This window comes from Amblyomma maculatum, chromosome 2, assembly GCF_055883805.1.
Source record: "Amblyomma maculatum isolate TAMU_Amacu chromosome 2, ASM5588380v1, whole genome shotgun sequence".
Lineage (NCBI taxonomy): Eukaryota > Metazoa > Arthropoda > Arachnida > Ixodida > Ixodidae > Amblyomma > Amblyomma maculatum.
In genome coordinates, this window is record NC_139345.1 from 85609601 (window position 1) to 85626696 (window position 17096).

Here is a 17096-nt window from a genome sequence, read left to right on the forward strand (position 1 = left end):
AACACTAGTACCCACTTTATACCGGGCGAGACTAAAACCCGCCATGAATAGGGTTTTTTCGGCTAAAACTTTGTCCCTAGATTTCCCCAAACGCATTGAAAGCCATGTTTTTACAAAGTACCTAAATGCTGACTATTATGTGCCTAGTTGAGTCTGAATTTGTCCCCAGATTCGTGGCGGGCTGGCGGGCTTTTCGGCTCTTTCCTCGTTGTCGCCGACGGCGTCCAGAGCTTTTGGATTGACGAGCTCTGGACGACGCCGTCGTCGGCGCATTCGGGCAGTGTTTGTAAAGTCTCCCAGTTTATTGGCGTGGTTTTGCTGCAGCGGAGGTAGTGCAACGCACCCTTAACATTAAACCATTCAACAGCAAAAGTCGGACGTTCGATTCATGGGTACCGAGCAAATTTGCGATGTCTGCGTCAACGATCTGACATCGGCCGTCGCTTCTCACGTAAGCCATTGTCATTGCTGTTGTTTTTTGACATAGTGCGCTGAGTGCAGCGGTAGGTGGGTGTCGTGTCCATTTTTGTCCGCGAAATCAATGCGAGAGGTGTCATTCAGTAGTGAATTAAGGTAAACAGCAACCTGGTACTTAATTGTTTTTGAGCTTGCAGATATGACAGATCGAAATTAGCGTGCAATTTGTCAATTACTTATATCTCTGTGGCATGGATGCCACCTTCTAGCTTCGGAAAGCAATCTGAAGACGGTGCAAAACTCGTGTGTTTTATCAGAACATGTATCGATATATAAGCAGTATAGCAAAAATGACTTTGGAAGGAATGAAATTGTTTCCAACAAAGCTTTGCGCAAATACATTTTTTTTTTCTATCAGGAGCTTGCGACAGCGCAACACGACAACGTAGGCACTATACTGTGTCAGCTTGCTGCTTATCTGATTCTAATTTAAGATGATTAGCATTAGCAGCATTTGAATTGTTTTAGTGGTTATTTTATTACATATACAAAAGGAAAGAAAAGATGTTTGCCAGCCCCGGTATCTGATATCTGGAGCACCTGAACAAGGGCGGTGGAATTAAAGGGATAGCGAGGAAGGGGTAGATGAAATCAAAGAGGTGAACGATAGGGAGAAAGGACAGGGTAGGTAAAAATAAAAAATATATTGTATATAAAATATAAAAATATATCACAATATATATACACTATGACACAATATACAGTAGTTCGCTTGAGGCCCAGAGTAACGAATGCAGCGAGCTGCCAAAATGCGGCCAGGAAGGTAGCTTGCTTAACTTCCTTCAGGTCACTTGCAGCAGCCTTGTTACTGTATACGTGTTAGTAGACTATAAACTTGGGCTGATATCTCATATGCAATGCTGCTTGGTAGAGCACTCACTTCATTTCAGTGTTTACATGTGTCTATGCCATTTTTTGTTTTTACTTTCAGCAGTCTTGGAGACGCAGCCGCTCGTTTATTTTGGACAACTTTTGCATCCTTGGCTCCCTACATGTACAGTACATGTACCAAGGTATATATATGTGCATTATATTCAGTATTTTCATTTTATTTTTCAGTGCATGAGTATCGTTTCTGCTATGGATAGCAATTTGTTAAGTGACTGAAAAACATTTATAGCAACAATTAAAACATATGAGTGTCAATCTGTGAGGCCACATTGTTGCCATTGTCGTTGGTATCGTCTGGACATGCCACACCCTATACCCAATGAATATAGTCATTCCACCAAACTGAAATTGAATCTGGGTTGCAATACACACTTATACGCTATAATACCCCAGCACTCAACCCAACACTACGTCTCGTAACTGCCACACTTGTTGGCTGCTTACTGCACCGAGCTACTCCAGCGCTTACTGTTAGCATTACACACCCATATATTTTTATTTATTTATTTATTTATTTATTTATTTATTTATTTATTTATTTATTTATTTATTTATTTATTTCAAATACCCTAAGGGCCTTTGCGGGCATTACATAGGGGGGGATTCATCACATAAACACAAATAATTTACATTACAGGCAAAGAAAAAGCTGTAAGCAGAAATAGGTGCACAAAACACCATGAACAATTTATCCAGTGACATCTAGATGCTAGAATCTAAGAAAGAAGACATTTAGAATGGGAGCAGTTAGGGATAAGAGTAGATGGAGAATACCTCAGTAATCTGCGATTTGCTGATGACATTGCCTTGCTAAGTAACTCAGGGGATGAATTGCAAAGAATGATGACCTAGACAGAAAAAGTAAAAAAGTAGGCTTGAAAATCAATATGCAGAAGACTAAGGTAATGTTTAGTAGCCTAGGGAAGGAAAAACAGTTTACATTAGGTAGCGAAGCACTGGAAGTAGTAGGCGAATATATCTATCTAGGACAGGTAGTAACAGCAGATCCGGACCATGGAAGGGAAATAACAAGGAGAATAAGACTGGGATGGAGCACATTTGGCAAGTACTCCCAGATTATGACTAGCAGTTTATCGGTATCGCTCAAGAGGAAAGCATACAACAGTTGCATCTTACCTGTACTTACCTATGGGACTGAAACGTGGAAGCTAACAAAGAGGGTTCTACTAAAGTTGACAACGCAGAGGGCTATGGAAAGAAAAATGGTAGGGATAACGTTAAGAGATAGGAAGCGTGCAGAGTGGGTCAGAGAAATAACTCAAGTCACTGACATTCTAATGGAAATCAAGAAGAAATGGTCATGGGCAGGACATGTAGCGCGAGGAAAGGATAAGTGATGGTCACTTAGGGCAACAAACTGGATTCCAAGGGGAGGAAAGCGTAGCAGGGGGCGGCAGAAAATTAGGTGGGTGGATGAGATTAAGAAGTTTACAGGGGTCAAGTGGATGCAGCTCGCACAGGACCTGGTTAATTGGAGGAATATGGGAGAGGTTTTCGCCCTACAGTGGGTATAGTCAGGCTGAGGATGATGATGACGATCTAGATGCTTAAATTAGCATTACCTCATGGTATAGACATCCGCTCGCTTGTCCTTGTTGTCATCCATGGCTTGGGCTTACAACCTCCGACTGCTTACTCCTTCACACCCTCGTAGGATAGTCGTGCATGGCGTGTGAGTGCCGTAGATATAAACCAGTATCCTTCAATGCTCTAACCTCACCCAGTATTATTGAGCACTAGACTGGCTTCAGCATTTTGCGCTGCCCTAGCTTAAGCATCTGTTGCGAAATTAAATATTAGCAGCCACATTCTCCTGATGTTATTCTTGCTTTAAATGGACATCAGTATACAGAACAACAGAATGGTGATGGGAAATCGTATTTCCACAGATACAACACAAATGGAGTTTTAGGCCTCGGGAATGCTTTAGATAAATATTTAACTTGATCTCAAACAGTTCAGGCCTGCCATAGTCTAGCCCCCACTTCGCTAAAAAAAAAGAAAAGAAAACAAACAGCAACAGCACGCTAAAATGCAAATGCATATGGATACATTGACGTCATTTGAGAGGCTACACATTTCACATTCATGCGATGCAATCGTGCGCAGCCACTGTCACTTCCTTGATACTGTCCAGACCTGTACCTGCTCATTGTGCCTTACATTCCCTATTCTTGTGAACTGTTTCAAGGAGACCTTGTCAGCGGCTTGTGTTACCTTCCCACGCTTACAGCCACTTTTGCCCTTGCATGCAACATGCTTGATTCCATGATCTTGAAAAGGCTATAACAAGTTCCTGCATTTACATGGAAGCAAATTTGTAAATATGTTGTAAGGCACCTGTTATGTCTGGGCAAGTTCTGTTATGTCTTTTTTTTTGTCCTACTGTTATATGTGCTTGGTTTTTCCATAACCACTTCTCTTGATGTCATACGACTCGAGATGCTTGGGGCATTAAACCCCATAAACCAGTTACCAACCAACCGTCTCTTGGCACTAGCCTGATTTCTATTATTCCACAGTTTTTCAGTGGCAAGAAAGCATGCTGTCATCAGTCTCTCCTTCCTCCATCCTTTTGATCGCTATGTGGTTATTTCTTTCCCTGTATCATATAAGGGGGACACTCTCCTATGGATAGATAAATCAGCAACCGTGCGGTACCCGCTTATTGCAACATTCTTAACAAAACATATTCACTGCAGCTTAAATGTGGTGCTGTCATTATATCATAAGCAGAACAGTCCTCTCGGCACCCCTGCTCCTGACCTGAAGCTCCGGATTCTACACGGCCTACCCCGACGTGAAGCAACTTTGCTGTGCTGCCTGTGGGTTGGTGTAGCATTCACAAATTCTCATTCGTTTGTGATAGATATGGCTAATAGCCCTGCATGTGCAACCTGTGGGTCTGACGAGACTATAGGCCACATTCTTTGCGAGTGGACCACATACAAAGCGGAAAAACAGTTTCTCTGCCCTGCACTAGAGTGTCTATATGGACACCCGCTGACAGAAATCAAGATTATATGCCATTGGCTGCGGCGATCGTCTGCGGTAAAGACCTCCCAGGCACTGCTCTGCTTCATGAAAACCACGGGCCTGATCGGTAGACTGTGATTTTGCTGCGATGCGACGTGATATGGCTGTGATGTGACAGTACTGACTTCATATTTCTGTAACTTTCTTTTACACATCACTTTTATATCCACTTACCCCCTTCCCCCAGTGCAGAGTAGCAAATCGGTTTCTTCTTCGGTTAACCTCCCTGCCTTTCCTCCTCTTTCAACACCCCTGCCTATAGTTACACTCAGAACTTGCCTGTGCAATGAACCTAAACCTGAAGTTGCAAACCAAGATGAGGTGAAAAGCAACATAAAGTACTGTAGTTCATGGTCAGGACTTTTATAGAGACTCCAATTATAGTTTGATTCAACGGCAAGTATCCGAAGGCTGTTTGCTATGCAGCACGCACGGTGTGGATGTTCTTGATTGCATACAGCTTCCAAATTTATTAAACTGTCACCACAGAGAAACGAAAGAATGCGTCATTCCAAGCATTTAGTCGAGTATCGAGCACACTGTGATATGTTCATGTTCTCCTTCTTTCCCCTGGCGGTCCGCGAATGGAATGGTTTAGCCGATGAAGTGGTTAATTGCTCATCACTAGATGGGTTCAGTTCACGGCTGGCAATTGTTCCTTGAGTACCCTATATATGTGTAGCCTGACCTCTGTACAAATATAGTGAAACATGTGTCTTCAGTGTGATTGTATTGTACCATATCCTTCTTTTCCATTTCTTGTTCCACACTGCCATATAGAATTATATAAAAATTAGACAAGTGTGGATTGCCAGTATTCCTGTCATTTGCTGTTTCTATATTATGCCCCAAACCTGCAACAGCCTCCAAAAGGAGGCTAGCAGTATGTATGAAATAAAATAAACCAGTTTAGAAAGCTTGTGCCTTTCCTTGCTTTTTGGACGGAACACAAGTTCTCGGGCCATACAGGATCTGCAACTGCTATGGAGGGTCGCACAGACAAGCTAGGCGCTGCCCGATCAGTTCATGTTTCATTGTCAGTATATTTTATGTATACTAAGGGATACCCCCCCCCCCCCCCCCCCTTTTTTTTCTCTCTCACTGTGGCCAAGGCCAGACAGGAAAGGAAAGAGGACAGGCCATGGTACTCTTGCCTTGTGGAAGGCGAGGGGACGGGTGAAAGGGATAAATTGAAGAGAAAGTGTAAGGTCACTAGGGGTGAGTTGGCTCCTTTTCCAAGGCTAGGGAACATTGGCCTATCTTGCCTTTTCTGCCTAGCCTTGGCCACACTGCCATAAGTTGTCTCCGAGTGTAATTGAAATCGAAAATGACTATTAGTGGGATTTGTTTTTATGCTATGTAAGGCGTAAATTTTTTTTCGTAGCCAAACTGAATCTCCCTTTCATGCCTGGCGTCTGCCTATAAACTCGTCGAATTTGCGCCTAATTTAAGCGAAAAACGCCATCCTTCTGCGCAAATTAAAATTTCAAAATTCGCGGCCATTATCATCATTATCGTTTTTGTAGCGTCTCGCGCCATCTGTTGTGTATGTACACCAAAAAGAGAAAAAGACCAAAACATTCAAGATGGCTGCCTCCATGTTTTGCGCTGAGACGCATAAGTGACCGTCTTTTTTGAAGATATCTTGTCCTGAATGTTTACCCATAACAAAGTTTCACGGTCCTCGCTAATAAATAACACGTCCCGCATCCAAGGTGCTGCTTTTTCTTGCAGGTAAGGACATAAGACGTCAAAGGGCCACCGCACGTCCTCGCGACGGCGCGATTGTTCCCGCTATACGAGTTGTTGCGTTTTGTTGCGCCGGTTGTTTTGTGCTTTATGAAAGTTATATCTTTGTGCTTAGGTTCAGAAGTGTGCACCTAAGTGCCAAGAAATGGGTGACGCCGGGACTAAGGAGGTTGAATCAGGACAAAAAATGTAGGCTTTTCTCTGGCTGTCCAAACTCTATTCTGATCTGCTTACCGCTGTTTTTGCCCGAATTCCATCGCTTTTAATATAATTTATTAACCTTTTTTCCTCGCCCAGCACATTGATGAGCACTGCGGCTACGTAGGGCCCATCGCGCGGTATTAGAGGGAACTGCTCTTGATGGCATAGAATGCCACCACGGTAGGGAAGATTTCTCCTTTGGCTACTACTCTTGTCTGCACCCCTCGCTCTGTTGATGACATTCGAAACGGCACCGCATGTTCATTTACCTTATGGAATGAAAAACGCAAGCGGTTTAACTACTACCGAGGCACTTTTCTGTGCGACTTTTATGCTTCTGAGTGTTCTTTGCTAGAAGCTCTCCGGCACCGATGCTTGCTGCTTGTGCTAGTGGAACGGTAGTAGTAGTGGCGTTCACGGTTTACATTGCTTGAAAGCAGTTTGTCTAGTGAACACTTCGCAGACTTGCAGCTTGTGTCAGCAATACGGCTATTTAATGCAGCAAAATAGAAAAATATTAATGCCATTGTCATGAGGCGAGCCCAAGCTTTTAAGAATGGAATTATGTAGTGGTTGCATAGCATTTGACCCAACAGTCAGACAGATGACTCCACAGGCTGAGAATATTTAGTCAGCCATTTCCTTTCCTGTCCTGTGTACGTACCCTCTCTCTATTTTGTAATGTTGGTAATTTCCTACACCTAGAATAAAGCAGCTTGTGCTCTGCCCTGTGAACCATTTAACATCTCCTATTCTAGACCTGCTCAGCACGAGTGCCAATGCTTTTTTCTGGATAGTGCACCAATCAGGCCAGTAGAAGACTTTACTGCCAAATAGTGTCATAAGCTTGAGCTTATTGAAGGTACTGTGCAGCTGAAGAAAGCCATTTAGCAATCGCCATTCCTTGCAACTTTCAGGCTCCAGGGTGTTTCCGAAATGCAAATTTATTGAAGAACCCTGGCTAGTTTTGTTCAAGCTTGGTTGCGGGCTAGAGTGCATCATTTTAAATGATGCACATTAGCCAGCTGGCAAATTTGCACAATGCTAACAAATTAGGAACAGCCCAACAGCTTGAGTAAGCTTGAAGCATGCAATAAAAATGGATTCCTCACAGTTAAGCAAGGTGCGAAACTTTTGATTATCGGTTTTCAGATGGACATCTTATGCACAACAGCTGTACAGGAAACATGGATTTCATGTTTGGCGAAAGAAATTTTGGCTTTGTACACATCTTTGAATGAAGCTGAGCATTGGGCTTTTCAAAATGCATCATTTCATTTTTTGCATGTGCAGCTTTGTGGCCAAGCTTTACCTTAGCTTTGTCACTGCAGCCTCCTTGCAGGTTGTGCACAAATGTTGCTTGTTTGCAAGGCAAAATCTTGCAGAAAATGTTTCTGCACCTGAACCTATGCCTACAGGCACACCAGCTGGGAAAACTTTTCATGCCATGGATCTGTTTTCAGCCATGTTCACTTGTACCCTGCTGCGGTGGCTCAGTGATAAGAGAGCTTGATTGCTGATCCCAAGGATACAGGTTTACTCTCAGCTGCGGTGGCAGCTGATGGAGGCGAAATGCAAGGCGGCTTTGTACTTTGCGATGTCAGTGCACATAAAAAACCCAGGTGGTCAGAATTTTCTGGAGCTGTCCACTACAGCATCCCTCATAGCCAATAGACATTAAACCCCATAAACCGAACAGAACACTTGTCAACTGTAAACTTCCATGAGGAGAAAACAATCTATGCAGCTCAAAAGCAGGCCCTGTGGCTGCAGACAGTTCACCAAAATATACATGCGAAATTAATTGCAAAATAAAGTACAATCCCTTTGTGCACGTTACATAAGGCATTGCAATCCAAGGCAAGCACAGATGGTGGAGGTAGGTGCAGCGTATGTCTGGTTATCAACAGGCAGTATTTCTGTGCATATCAGCAAAGTATATGGGGTTTTATTTCCAGGCTGTAGGAGGGCCACAATTTTAGCCTCTTGGGAACCTTTATTGTGCACTACTAATACTGCTGCATATCGTACGGGCATCTTCGCATATTGCCTCTATTGAAGCAGCATCACTTTTCTATGTAAAAGTGAATATTCTAGTGTCTCATTGCAGGTCTGCAATAATCATTGTAAAAATGTTGAGATTCTTTCAGACGACTGTGTACAAACTTGACTAACTACACATAACTTTCCGCATCCACAAAACCATATGCTGGCTTAGTCCTTTATCTCAGAGCTTCATTTGTCATTGGCAATTGTGCCAGTATTGCCAGTGACAAGTGGCACTTGTCCAACCTGCTCTTACATTGCTTGCACTGCCAATGAAAAAGGAATAGATCTGGTAAATACATTGATTGCATTTTCAACTCTACAGAGCCATAGTTATCCATGGAAAAAAAATGCACATTTCAGTCTAGCACATATTTTTGGCATGACAAAAGTCATTTTATGATAGTGCCACACACAAAGAGTGCCGGTGGCGGTGATGCCTAAAAAAAAAAAAAAAAGAGCTCTTTCGTAAAGTAGTTCAGACAGCAGCTTCGCTGACAATCTAGAATTTGTACCCGACAGTTACTCTGACCCCGTTTGCGATGTGCATACACTGGTAAAAACAAAACAAAGATGGCGAAGTGACAGCATGCTTTACTAATGAAGGAAACTTTTTAGAATTAGAATGGTATGAAAAACATTACAACTAAACCTGGCGATGTTAGTATGTTTTTCGGGAGTTAATTTGGCAGTTACAGGGTTAACGTGCAGCTAACTCCATATATTTAGCATCAATTAAATGCTGTGTATCTTGGGGACCATCATTAACAATGTCATGCATGTGAGCCATCACATGCTTGAGTTCATTAAACATACAAAATATGTAGGCACCTTTTATTCAGACAGCATTTGTATACAAAATCAAAAGCACCATGGCAATGTCAGAAGCAGCTTAGGCATATAAGCACAGCCTATTTTGAACATGACGTGGAACAGGTTCCTTAGCCCTCATATTTTTCAGAGTCGGCTAACAAACAGATGTGCATTTGCAAAAACCTGCATGGTATGCAGATGAGCCATTCCTGCCACTAACAAAATGAGCCACTTCACAGATTTCCATATGGTCCTTCCAGGTTTTGAACTCTGCAAAAAGAAAGATTTTCCAAGTTGTCAAAAGTGAGTCTCAAAAAAAAGACAGCTAGAAACAGAACTCTTGTAGACTGGAAAATACAAAATACAAAAAAAAAAGTACAGGTATTGCCAACACCAGCGGATTGCACAAGTAAACTGCGTATGTTGACATCAATTTTTGGAAGCAGATTTCAGAGGCTAGGCTACACTGCCATGCAGTCAGCCATAACTACTGCTGGATGAATGTCAACATATCCAAAATGAGCTAGATAACTTTTCCTTTGTTGTCCTTTGTGTGCCTTCATAGAGGCTCTGACTAGGCTCAAACATGGCAAATAGACTTGTCCTCCGCACTCATTGGTTCTTTACAAAGCCTGTCACTGGAAAGGCCTAAAGCTTTTCCTATTGGTTCATTGACTTGAACATCTTCGGTGTAACTCCGCCTGGTTGGGTACTTGAAACAAAAGTTTAAGAAACACCATCACCAACCAAATTTTTTATTAGAACCCGACATTTCGGGACCAACTTGGTCCCTTCCTCAGGGGCGACTGAAGTTTGAGGCCCGCAGTAGCAGGCACACGTGGCGAAGTCCAATTGTGTAGCAGAGCCAGGGTAGCGTCCCCGGATTCCTGTTCACTGCTGCAGCTGTCAGCCGGATGAACCGAAAGAAGACGTGACGTCTTTTGAAAGAATTCGTCTCCACATCAAGTATGTTCACCTCGTCAAAGGTGATTTTGTGGTCGGCACATTCGCAGTGCTCGGCGAGGGGGGTTGCTTTTCGAGTTCAATTGCCGAGCGTCATTTTTGTGCTGCAATATGCGCCGACAGATTTTTTGTTTCGCCGATATACGAGGCAGAGCACTCGGAGCACGAGATTTTATAAATAACGCCTGGTTATTTTTCTTTGGGAATACGGTCTTTTGGTAGCGGCAGAAAACGGCAGACTGTTGAGGTAGGTTTGTGCGACACACAGACGTGTTTCCGCAGGATGCGTGCAAGCGCATCACTGGTGCCCGCCACGTATGGGAGGACAATGCGAGGGCGCTTCGTCGTTTCCGTGCTGACCGACCCTCTTGTCCTGCTAGCTCGACGACGGGAAGCACAGTGGAATAAAGGCGCGTGTATAGCCATTCTTCTTCAGATCGGCCAAGCATAGGCCGCTGCCTGCTACTGCGGGCCTCGAACTTTAGTCGCCCCTGAGGAAGGGACCGAGTTGGTCGCGAAATGTTGGGTTCTAATAAATAATTTGGTTGGTGATAGTGTTTCTTAAACTAGTGGTTCATCACACCAATTAACAAGCTACAAGAGCCTACATATGCTCTTTGCAACCTTGTGTTCTTATTCCATCATTTACTATCAGCCAAAAAGAACTCAGTACTCTGTTTGACAGCATTATCTGCACACTGGATTCACTTTTATTTCGTTGCAACAAGGTGCCAATCACGACAAAGGCACTGGTCATCGAACAACAGAATGCCCAGTGCTCAGTTTAAAGGCAGCAAGGAAACAGAGGTAAACCTGCCAAGTACAATGATCAAGAACAATGCAGAAGCAGTGATGTGTTGTGGCAATTATTCGAGGTAAATCTCTGTGCATCATCATTGTACAACAAAAAGAGTAAAAGCTGCGTCCAGGTAGCGTAAAGCGTGAAAAAAAAAAAAAAAAAAAAGCTTTGCGGTATGACTTCCCTCTCAAAGAAGCAATGGCCCAATGCTCTACATTGAATAGAAAGGTAGGCAAAAATAAACATCAAGCAAAATATAAACAGTGTCTATCAGTTATAATAGGGCTATAGGCACACAACATACAATTTCTGGACATGTATCATCCCTGGGGTGCTGTCAGCAGCATTTGGGGACAATTCCATAGCCCATTTCATCTAGATGAGTGAACTTGATTTGCGGAAACAGCAGCATAAAATTTATGGCTTTCATTAAATCCACGATGGTGATTCAGCATCCAAACCTAGAGTCGGTCTGCTGGCTTGTAATCTTCATTGTCATTGTAGGTTACGTTAGGCATTGGTGCCTTGCTGGCTTTTTATGCGCAGCTGGGCGAGTCGTCGGGCTACTTCTGCACGCTGAAGGTAGGCAGTGACACTGAGGCTGTCCTTTTCCGTTACATGTGGCATCAGCATGACATCGAGCGCTGTATTAAGGCGAAAGCCTTTAAAGGGAAACTGCACTGGTTGTAGATTTTGATGAGTTTCAAGGAATCAAATGATTACAGCTTCCAGGTTAAACATGCAAGATATCTTCGCGCTAGCGTTTCAAACAATGGCGCAAATAGCGATTTAAACCGCTTCAGCTATCGAGCTTCTCCTCACCACACAGCGACGTGTGGGGGGAACATAATGACATCATTGACGGCACCGGTATGTTTCCAGTGTAGAATGGCTTGGTTGAAAGAAGTAAAAACAAGGCTACCAAAATTGAAGGCCCAGAAACATTGTTTGATGGCATTCATTTCATTTCATTTTCATTTATTCATACTGTCAGCCCCGGGCGGGCTATTACAGGAGTGGATATCAAACTTGAAATAGAACAAGAACACATCAAACAAACACTGAGATCAACACTAAATTTCATACATAATTGTGTTTGCCACTTGAACAGAACAAAAACATTGTCATAGAAATCAAGCAGTACATAAAACATTATGCAGTTTATCTAAAAATTCGCTAAGTGATTGTGACGTGACAACGGAGTTTGGTAACATATTCCATTCCTTAATGGCTCTCGGGAAAAAACTAAATTTAAAGCAATCATTTCTGACAGGCGGCATTGGGATGTACAAACTGTGACGATGGCGTGATGTTTCCCCTGTTTTAATTTCAAAGTATTTTGTTTGATCGATTTTCAAGTAGTGGTTAGCGATCTGGAAAAGAAACTTGAGTCTGTCACATTTGGTTCTAATGTCAAGTGTTTGCAAATCAGCAGATTTGCACAAAGAAGTTGGAGAATCAGAATAACGATACCTATTAAATATAAACCTTGCTCCGAGGCGCTGGATTCTTTCCAGCTTAGAACAGTTGGAAGCAGTGTACGGGTCCCAGACAACTTTTGCATATTCGAGGATAGGCCTAACTAGGCTTTTGAAAACCAGACTTTTTATTTCGGGAGTTGCCCTGCACATATTGCGTCTCAAGCTCCAGAGTGCCTTGGAGGCCTTAGTACATACATTATCTATGTGTGAATTCCAGCGTAAGTCAGATGTGAGTGTTACTCCAAGGTATTTAAAATTGCTTACTCTAGTTAGTAATCTACCATTAATGCTGTAACTGTAATCAAGGACAGTTTTCTTTCTTGTAATGGACATAAAAACAGTTTTGTTTGAATTTAATACCATCTGCCACACCTTACACCATTCATGTATTTTCTGCAAGTTTTGATTGAGTTCTGCCTGATCTTCCGGAGTATTAATTTGTTTATAAACAATGCAGTCATCTGCATACAGTCTAACTGGAACGCTCAAACCAACCGGCAAGTCGTTGATGAAGATCAAAAACAAGAGAGGGCCCAGAACGCTGCCCTGGGGAACACCGGAATCGACTGGCATGATGTTGGATTTATACTCTTGAACCTGAACATACTGTACTCTAGACGAGAGATATGACCTGAACCACTCAGTTATAGTTTCATTTTTAAATATGGCACTGATTTTTAGTAATAGTTTAGGATGCGAAACCTTATCAAACGCCTTTGCAAAGTCCAAAATTACGATGTCAGTTTGCATGCGGGAATTAATGGACTGGGAAAGATCATGTACTGTTTCCGTGAGTTGAGTGATGGTAGAAAGCCCCTTGCGGAAGCCATGCTGGTTTACAAATAGGAGATTGTTACTCTCAAGACAAGTTGATAAGTGAGCGTACATAATATGTTCGAGTAACTTGGAACACGTGCTAATGAGGGAAATGGGTCTATAATTTTCAACGTTAGAAGTGGGACCATTTTTATGCACAGGCACTATTTTCGCACATTTCCAGGCAACGGGAACACAACTACTGTCGATAGATGATTGAAAGATTTTGGTAAGAAATTTAGAATTCCACTCTGCATATCTATATAAGAATTCATTCGGGATACCGTCCGGTCCTGAGTTCTTTTTTGTGTTGATATTCAAAAGGAGTTTCAGAACTCCTTCTTCACTTATTTCTAAATCGGGAATAGGAGGGCAACCTGGAGGCTCAAAAAACGGTGATTCGCCGTCATCTTCAGTGAAAACAGATGCAAAAAATGAATTAAAACTTTCAGCCCTCTGGGGGCTCTCTTCTTCATTAGAATGGTGAGATTTACCGCCGCCATTTATATATCGCCAGAACTTACTGGGCGCTTCAGTAAGAAATCTGGTGAGAGTCTGACTGTAAAAGGTATTTTTACTTTCTTTGATGAGTCGCTTTAACTCTTGGCTCATACGACATATGGAGGTTTTTAATTCAGGGCTTGGGTATTGTGAGCATCTTTTTCGTTTCCTTTTGAGCTGTCGTTTTTTGTGAATAATGTCTCTATTAATCCAAGGATGCTTCCTTTTTGTTATTTTCGTGGTTTTAGGAATGAACATCTCAATTGCTTTGGCTATCATGTTTGCAAAAAAATCCCACAACTTATCTGTGCCAAGTCCGTCTTGATATAAACACATGAATTCATCAAACGAGATTTCAAGGTAGTCCAGTAATCCGACATCATCAGCAGCCGCAAAATTCAAAACAGTCTTTCTGCAAGATTTGTGACAAATTTCGCGAGTCATATTGAGCGACATAATCACCATTTTATGGTCAGACAATCCTTCTTCAACATCACAACTCAGCAAAAACTCTAGTAGACCAGATGACAAAAAGACAAGGTCTAGTATCGAGGATGTTGTCATACATACTCTCGTACTCTTTTCAACAATCTGAGTCAAACCATAGCAGTAGGCGAGTTCGATCAGATGTTCACTGCTAGCTGTATCAACTCTGCCGGGAGAAAGCGACATCCAATCAATTCCTGGCAAATTAAAATCACCTGTCAGAATAATGTTGTCACCAAAGTGTACATTTTTGTCCAGAAACCTTTTTAGGTTATCAAGCACGTCTATGGTTGAATTGGGAGCTCTGTAGAAAGCACCCACTAAGACAGTATGACCATTCAGTCTGGTTTTAATCCATGCAGTTTCTAAATCATCAAACCCTTCTATAACTGAGAATACTATATTACTCTTAACCAGAATTGCAACACCGCCACCCCTCCTTTCACGGTCTTTTCGTACTATGGAGTAGTTTGGGGGAGCAACTTCACGGTCTCTAATATCTTTATGTAGCCATGTCTCTGTGATTACCATAATATCGGGTTCATGTTCAAGGCATATACTTTCTATGGCGTCAACCTTGTTAAGCATGCTCCTAGCGTTCACATTTATAATTTTAAAGCAGACCGTCTTATGATTGTTTAGTCACTCATTGCTAGTGCTAGTGGCAACCTGGCATTTGAACCGCTGCTTGGTCTCCTCGTTCCATGCGTATAAGGTATTCTTGACTTTTAACTTATCAAAAATTAACTTAGCTTTCACACCGTTCTTCCGTTCATCGGCACAGGAGTTCCAAAGGTTTTTTCGTATTTCCACAACCCTTTTAGAAAAATCTTCATTTACACTAAATTGAGTGCCTTTTAGGTTGAAACAGCTACTCATTATTTTCATCTTATCCCTAAAGTCAGTAAGTTTAACAATAATCGGACGGTCTCTACCTGGTTCCCTCTTTCCAAGTCGGTGAATCCTTTCAATAGTGTCCACCCTTTGTTTCAGAATTTTATCAAAGATGTCATTGTTTACTTTCTGTAGTAGGTCCTCTTCACTCTCTGATTCCTCCTCCTTGACTCCGCGTACAATCAAGTTATTGCGCCGCGAGCGGTTTTCCAACTCATCAAGTTTTCTCGAAACTGTAGTCATTTCTATTTCACATCTTTCAGCAAAAGTTTCTAGTTTCGAAAGCCTATCCCGAGACTCGTCAAAGGTTTGTAGCTTTTGTTCTATAGCAGACAGCCTGGATTGCATGTCCAGAATTCTTGCTTCAGACGATGTTTGGTTTTCCTGTATTTCGCTTAATTTGCTGAGGATTTCAGTTTGAGAAGCAATTACTTGTTGAATCATTTCCATTGTATCCGGGCCAGGATTTTCCTCAACATCACCGGATAACTTCAGCAACAGGCCTACAATTGAGATACAATCACTAAAGCAAACCAGCAATGTGCGTGGACACGGCAACACGATCAAAAAAAGGCAGTTGCTACGGCAGCAATATTTTCGTCCACCAACCTGCACAAATAGTGGCACATCAGTTGACATTGTCACGACGGGGTTGCCGTGTCCACTGCTGATGGAAGGCGCAGACGTCCCTTTTATAGGCAAAATCCGGGCTGGAAGTGTGGATGACGTCGCTGTGCTCGAAGAGGGTGCGCAGAAGGCAGTATCCACGTGCCACGACAGCAGCTCGCAGTGTAAAAAATGTACGCCCCCCGCGCACGGCAGTCGATAGGCATCGGCAGAAGCTGGGTGACGATTGAAGCCGCTGTCTGGGCTTACTGCACTGCCCAAGGCGGTGGAAAAGAATCCGGTAAGTACCTGCACAAATAGTGGCACATCAGTTGACATTGTCACGACGGGGTTGCCGTGTCCACTGACAAAAAAAGGACCGCATGATGTGGGCGAAGGTAACGAAAAGAAAAAAATATTACCGTCCTTGATGTCATCATAGAGCTTCTACGCAGTCCTTCAGTGCTGTGAGGAGAAGCTCGAATTGTAATCGTTGATTACTTCATCAGTTTTAAAGATAGCACACAAACACAAAGCATTACCGACAGCTTATGGAGAGTCAAATTCCTGAATGTCGCAGAATTCTCGAAAAGTGAGGCAGCTGCGCTTTAATGGCTCATACTGTCGGCGTTCGTTCGGTCACAATATAGCTTTCAATCAAATTACATCACCTGAAACCGAAACTAATGTCATCGGAAAAATAAAAATCCTGCATCCCTCGCATCGCCAGCCTAAGCTTTAACCAACTGCGCCACGCCCGGGATCGTGAACTGCACATAAATCTTGTCTACAGTGGTTTGGTTTGGTTTGCGGGATTTAACATCCCAAACCGACTCAGGCTATGATAGATGCCGTAGTGGAGGACTCCGGAAATTTTGACCACCTGGGGTTCTTTCGCATCGCATAGAACACAGGCGGCCTTGCTTTCGTCTCCATCGAAAAGCGGCCGCCGAAGCCCGGTTACGATCCCGCATTCTTGGGAACAGTAGTCGAGCGCCGTAACCACTGCCTTGTCTATCGTGAGGATGAGTTAAAACACACATCAAAATTCTCCTTGTCTGCATGATGCTGATGCGGCCACTCCCCTTTGTAGCGAGGGATCACAGAGTTCTTCATTAGGCCAATAAATAAAGGAGTAGAAAAAGAACCAAAACTATACCAACTGCTGTGCATTGGTCAAAAGTCCAGAAAAAAGAAATGAGGAAGGAAAAGAAGGTTTACCCCACCAGTCAAGGCGGAGAGTTTTTTGTATTATGTGGTCTTTTGTCGGCTTCTCTCTCAACGACGCTGAGTGGATTCAAATCTGGACAACTAGG

At 42.8% G+C, this 17096-nt stretch overlaps 1 protein-coding gene across 1 annotated transcript; it reads right to left on the reverse strand.

Annotated features, from left to right (window-relative positions):
- Positions 1–9238: 9238 nt before the first annotated feature.
- LOC146199194 (uncharacterized) lies at positions 9239–16132 on the reverse strand. The gene is made up of 2 exons (XM_084594668.1): positions 15784–16132; positions 9239–9504 (listed from the first exon to the last, which is right to left on the reverse strand). The coding sequence occupies exons 1-2, from the start codon at positions 16117–16119 to the stop codon at positions 9379–9381; spliced, it is 462 nt and encodes a 153-aa protein (XP_084450794.1). The 5' UTR covers positions 16120–16132; the 3' UTR covers positions 9239–9378.
- Between the last annotated feature and the right edge of the window lie 964 nt (positions 16133–17096).

What these genes read in the sequence shown, in the direction of transcription:
- LOC146199194 (XM_084594668.1), bottom strand. Translation starts at nt 16,119, where the DNA reads ATGTCAACTGATGTGCCACTATTTGTGCAGGTACTTACCGGATTCTTT. An exon ending in ATGTGCCACTATTTGTGCAG is followed by an intron (nt 9,505 to 15,783) that starts GTTGGTGGACGA and finishes TTCTTTTTGCAG; the next exon opens with AGTTCAAAACCTGGAAGGAC.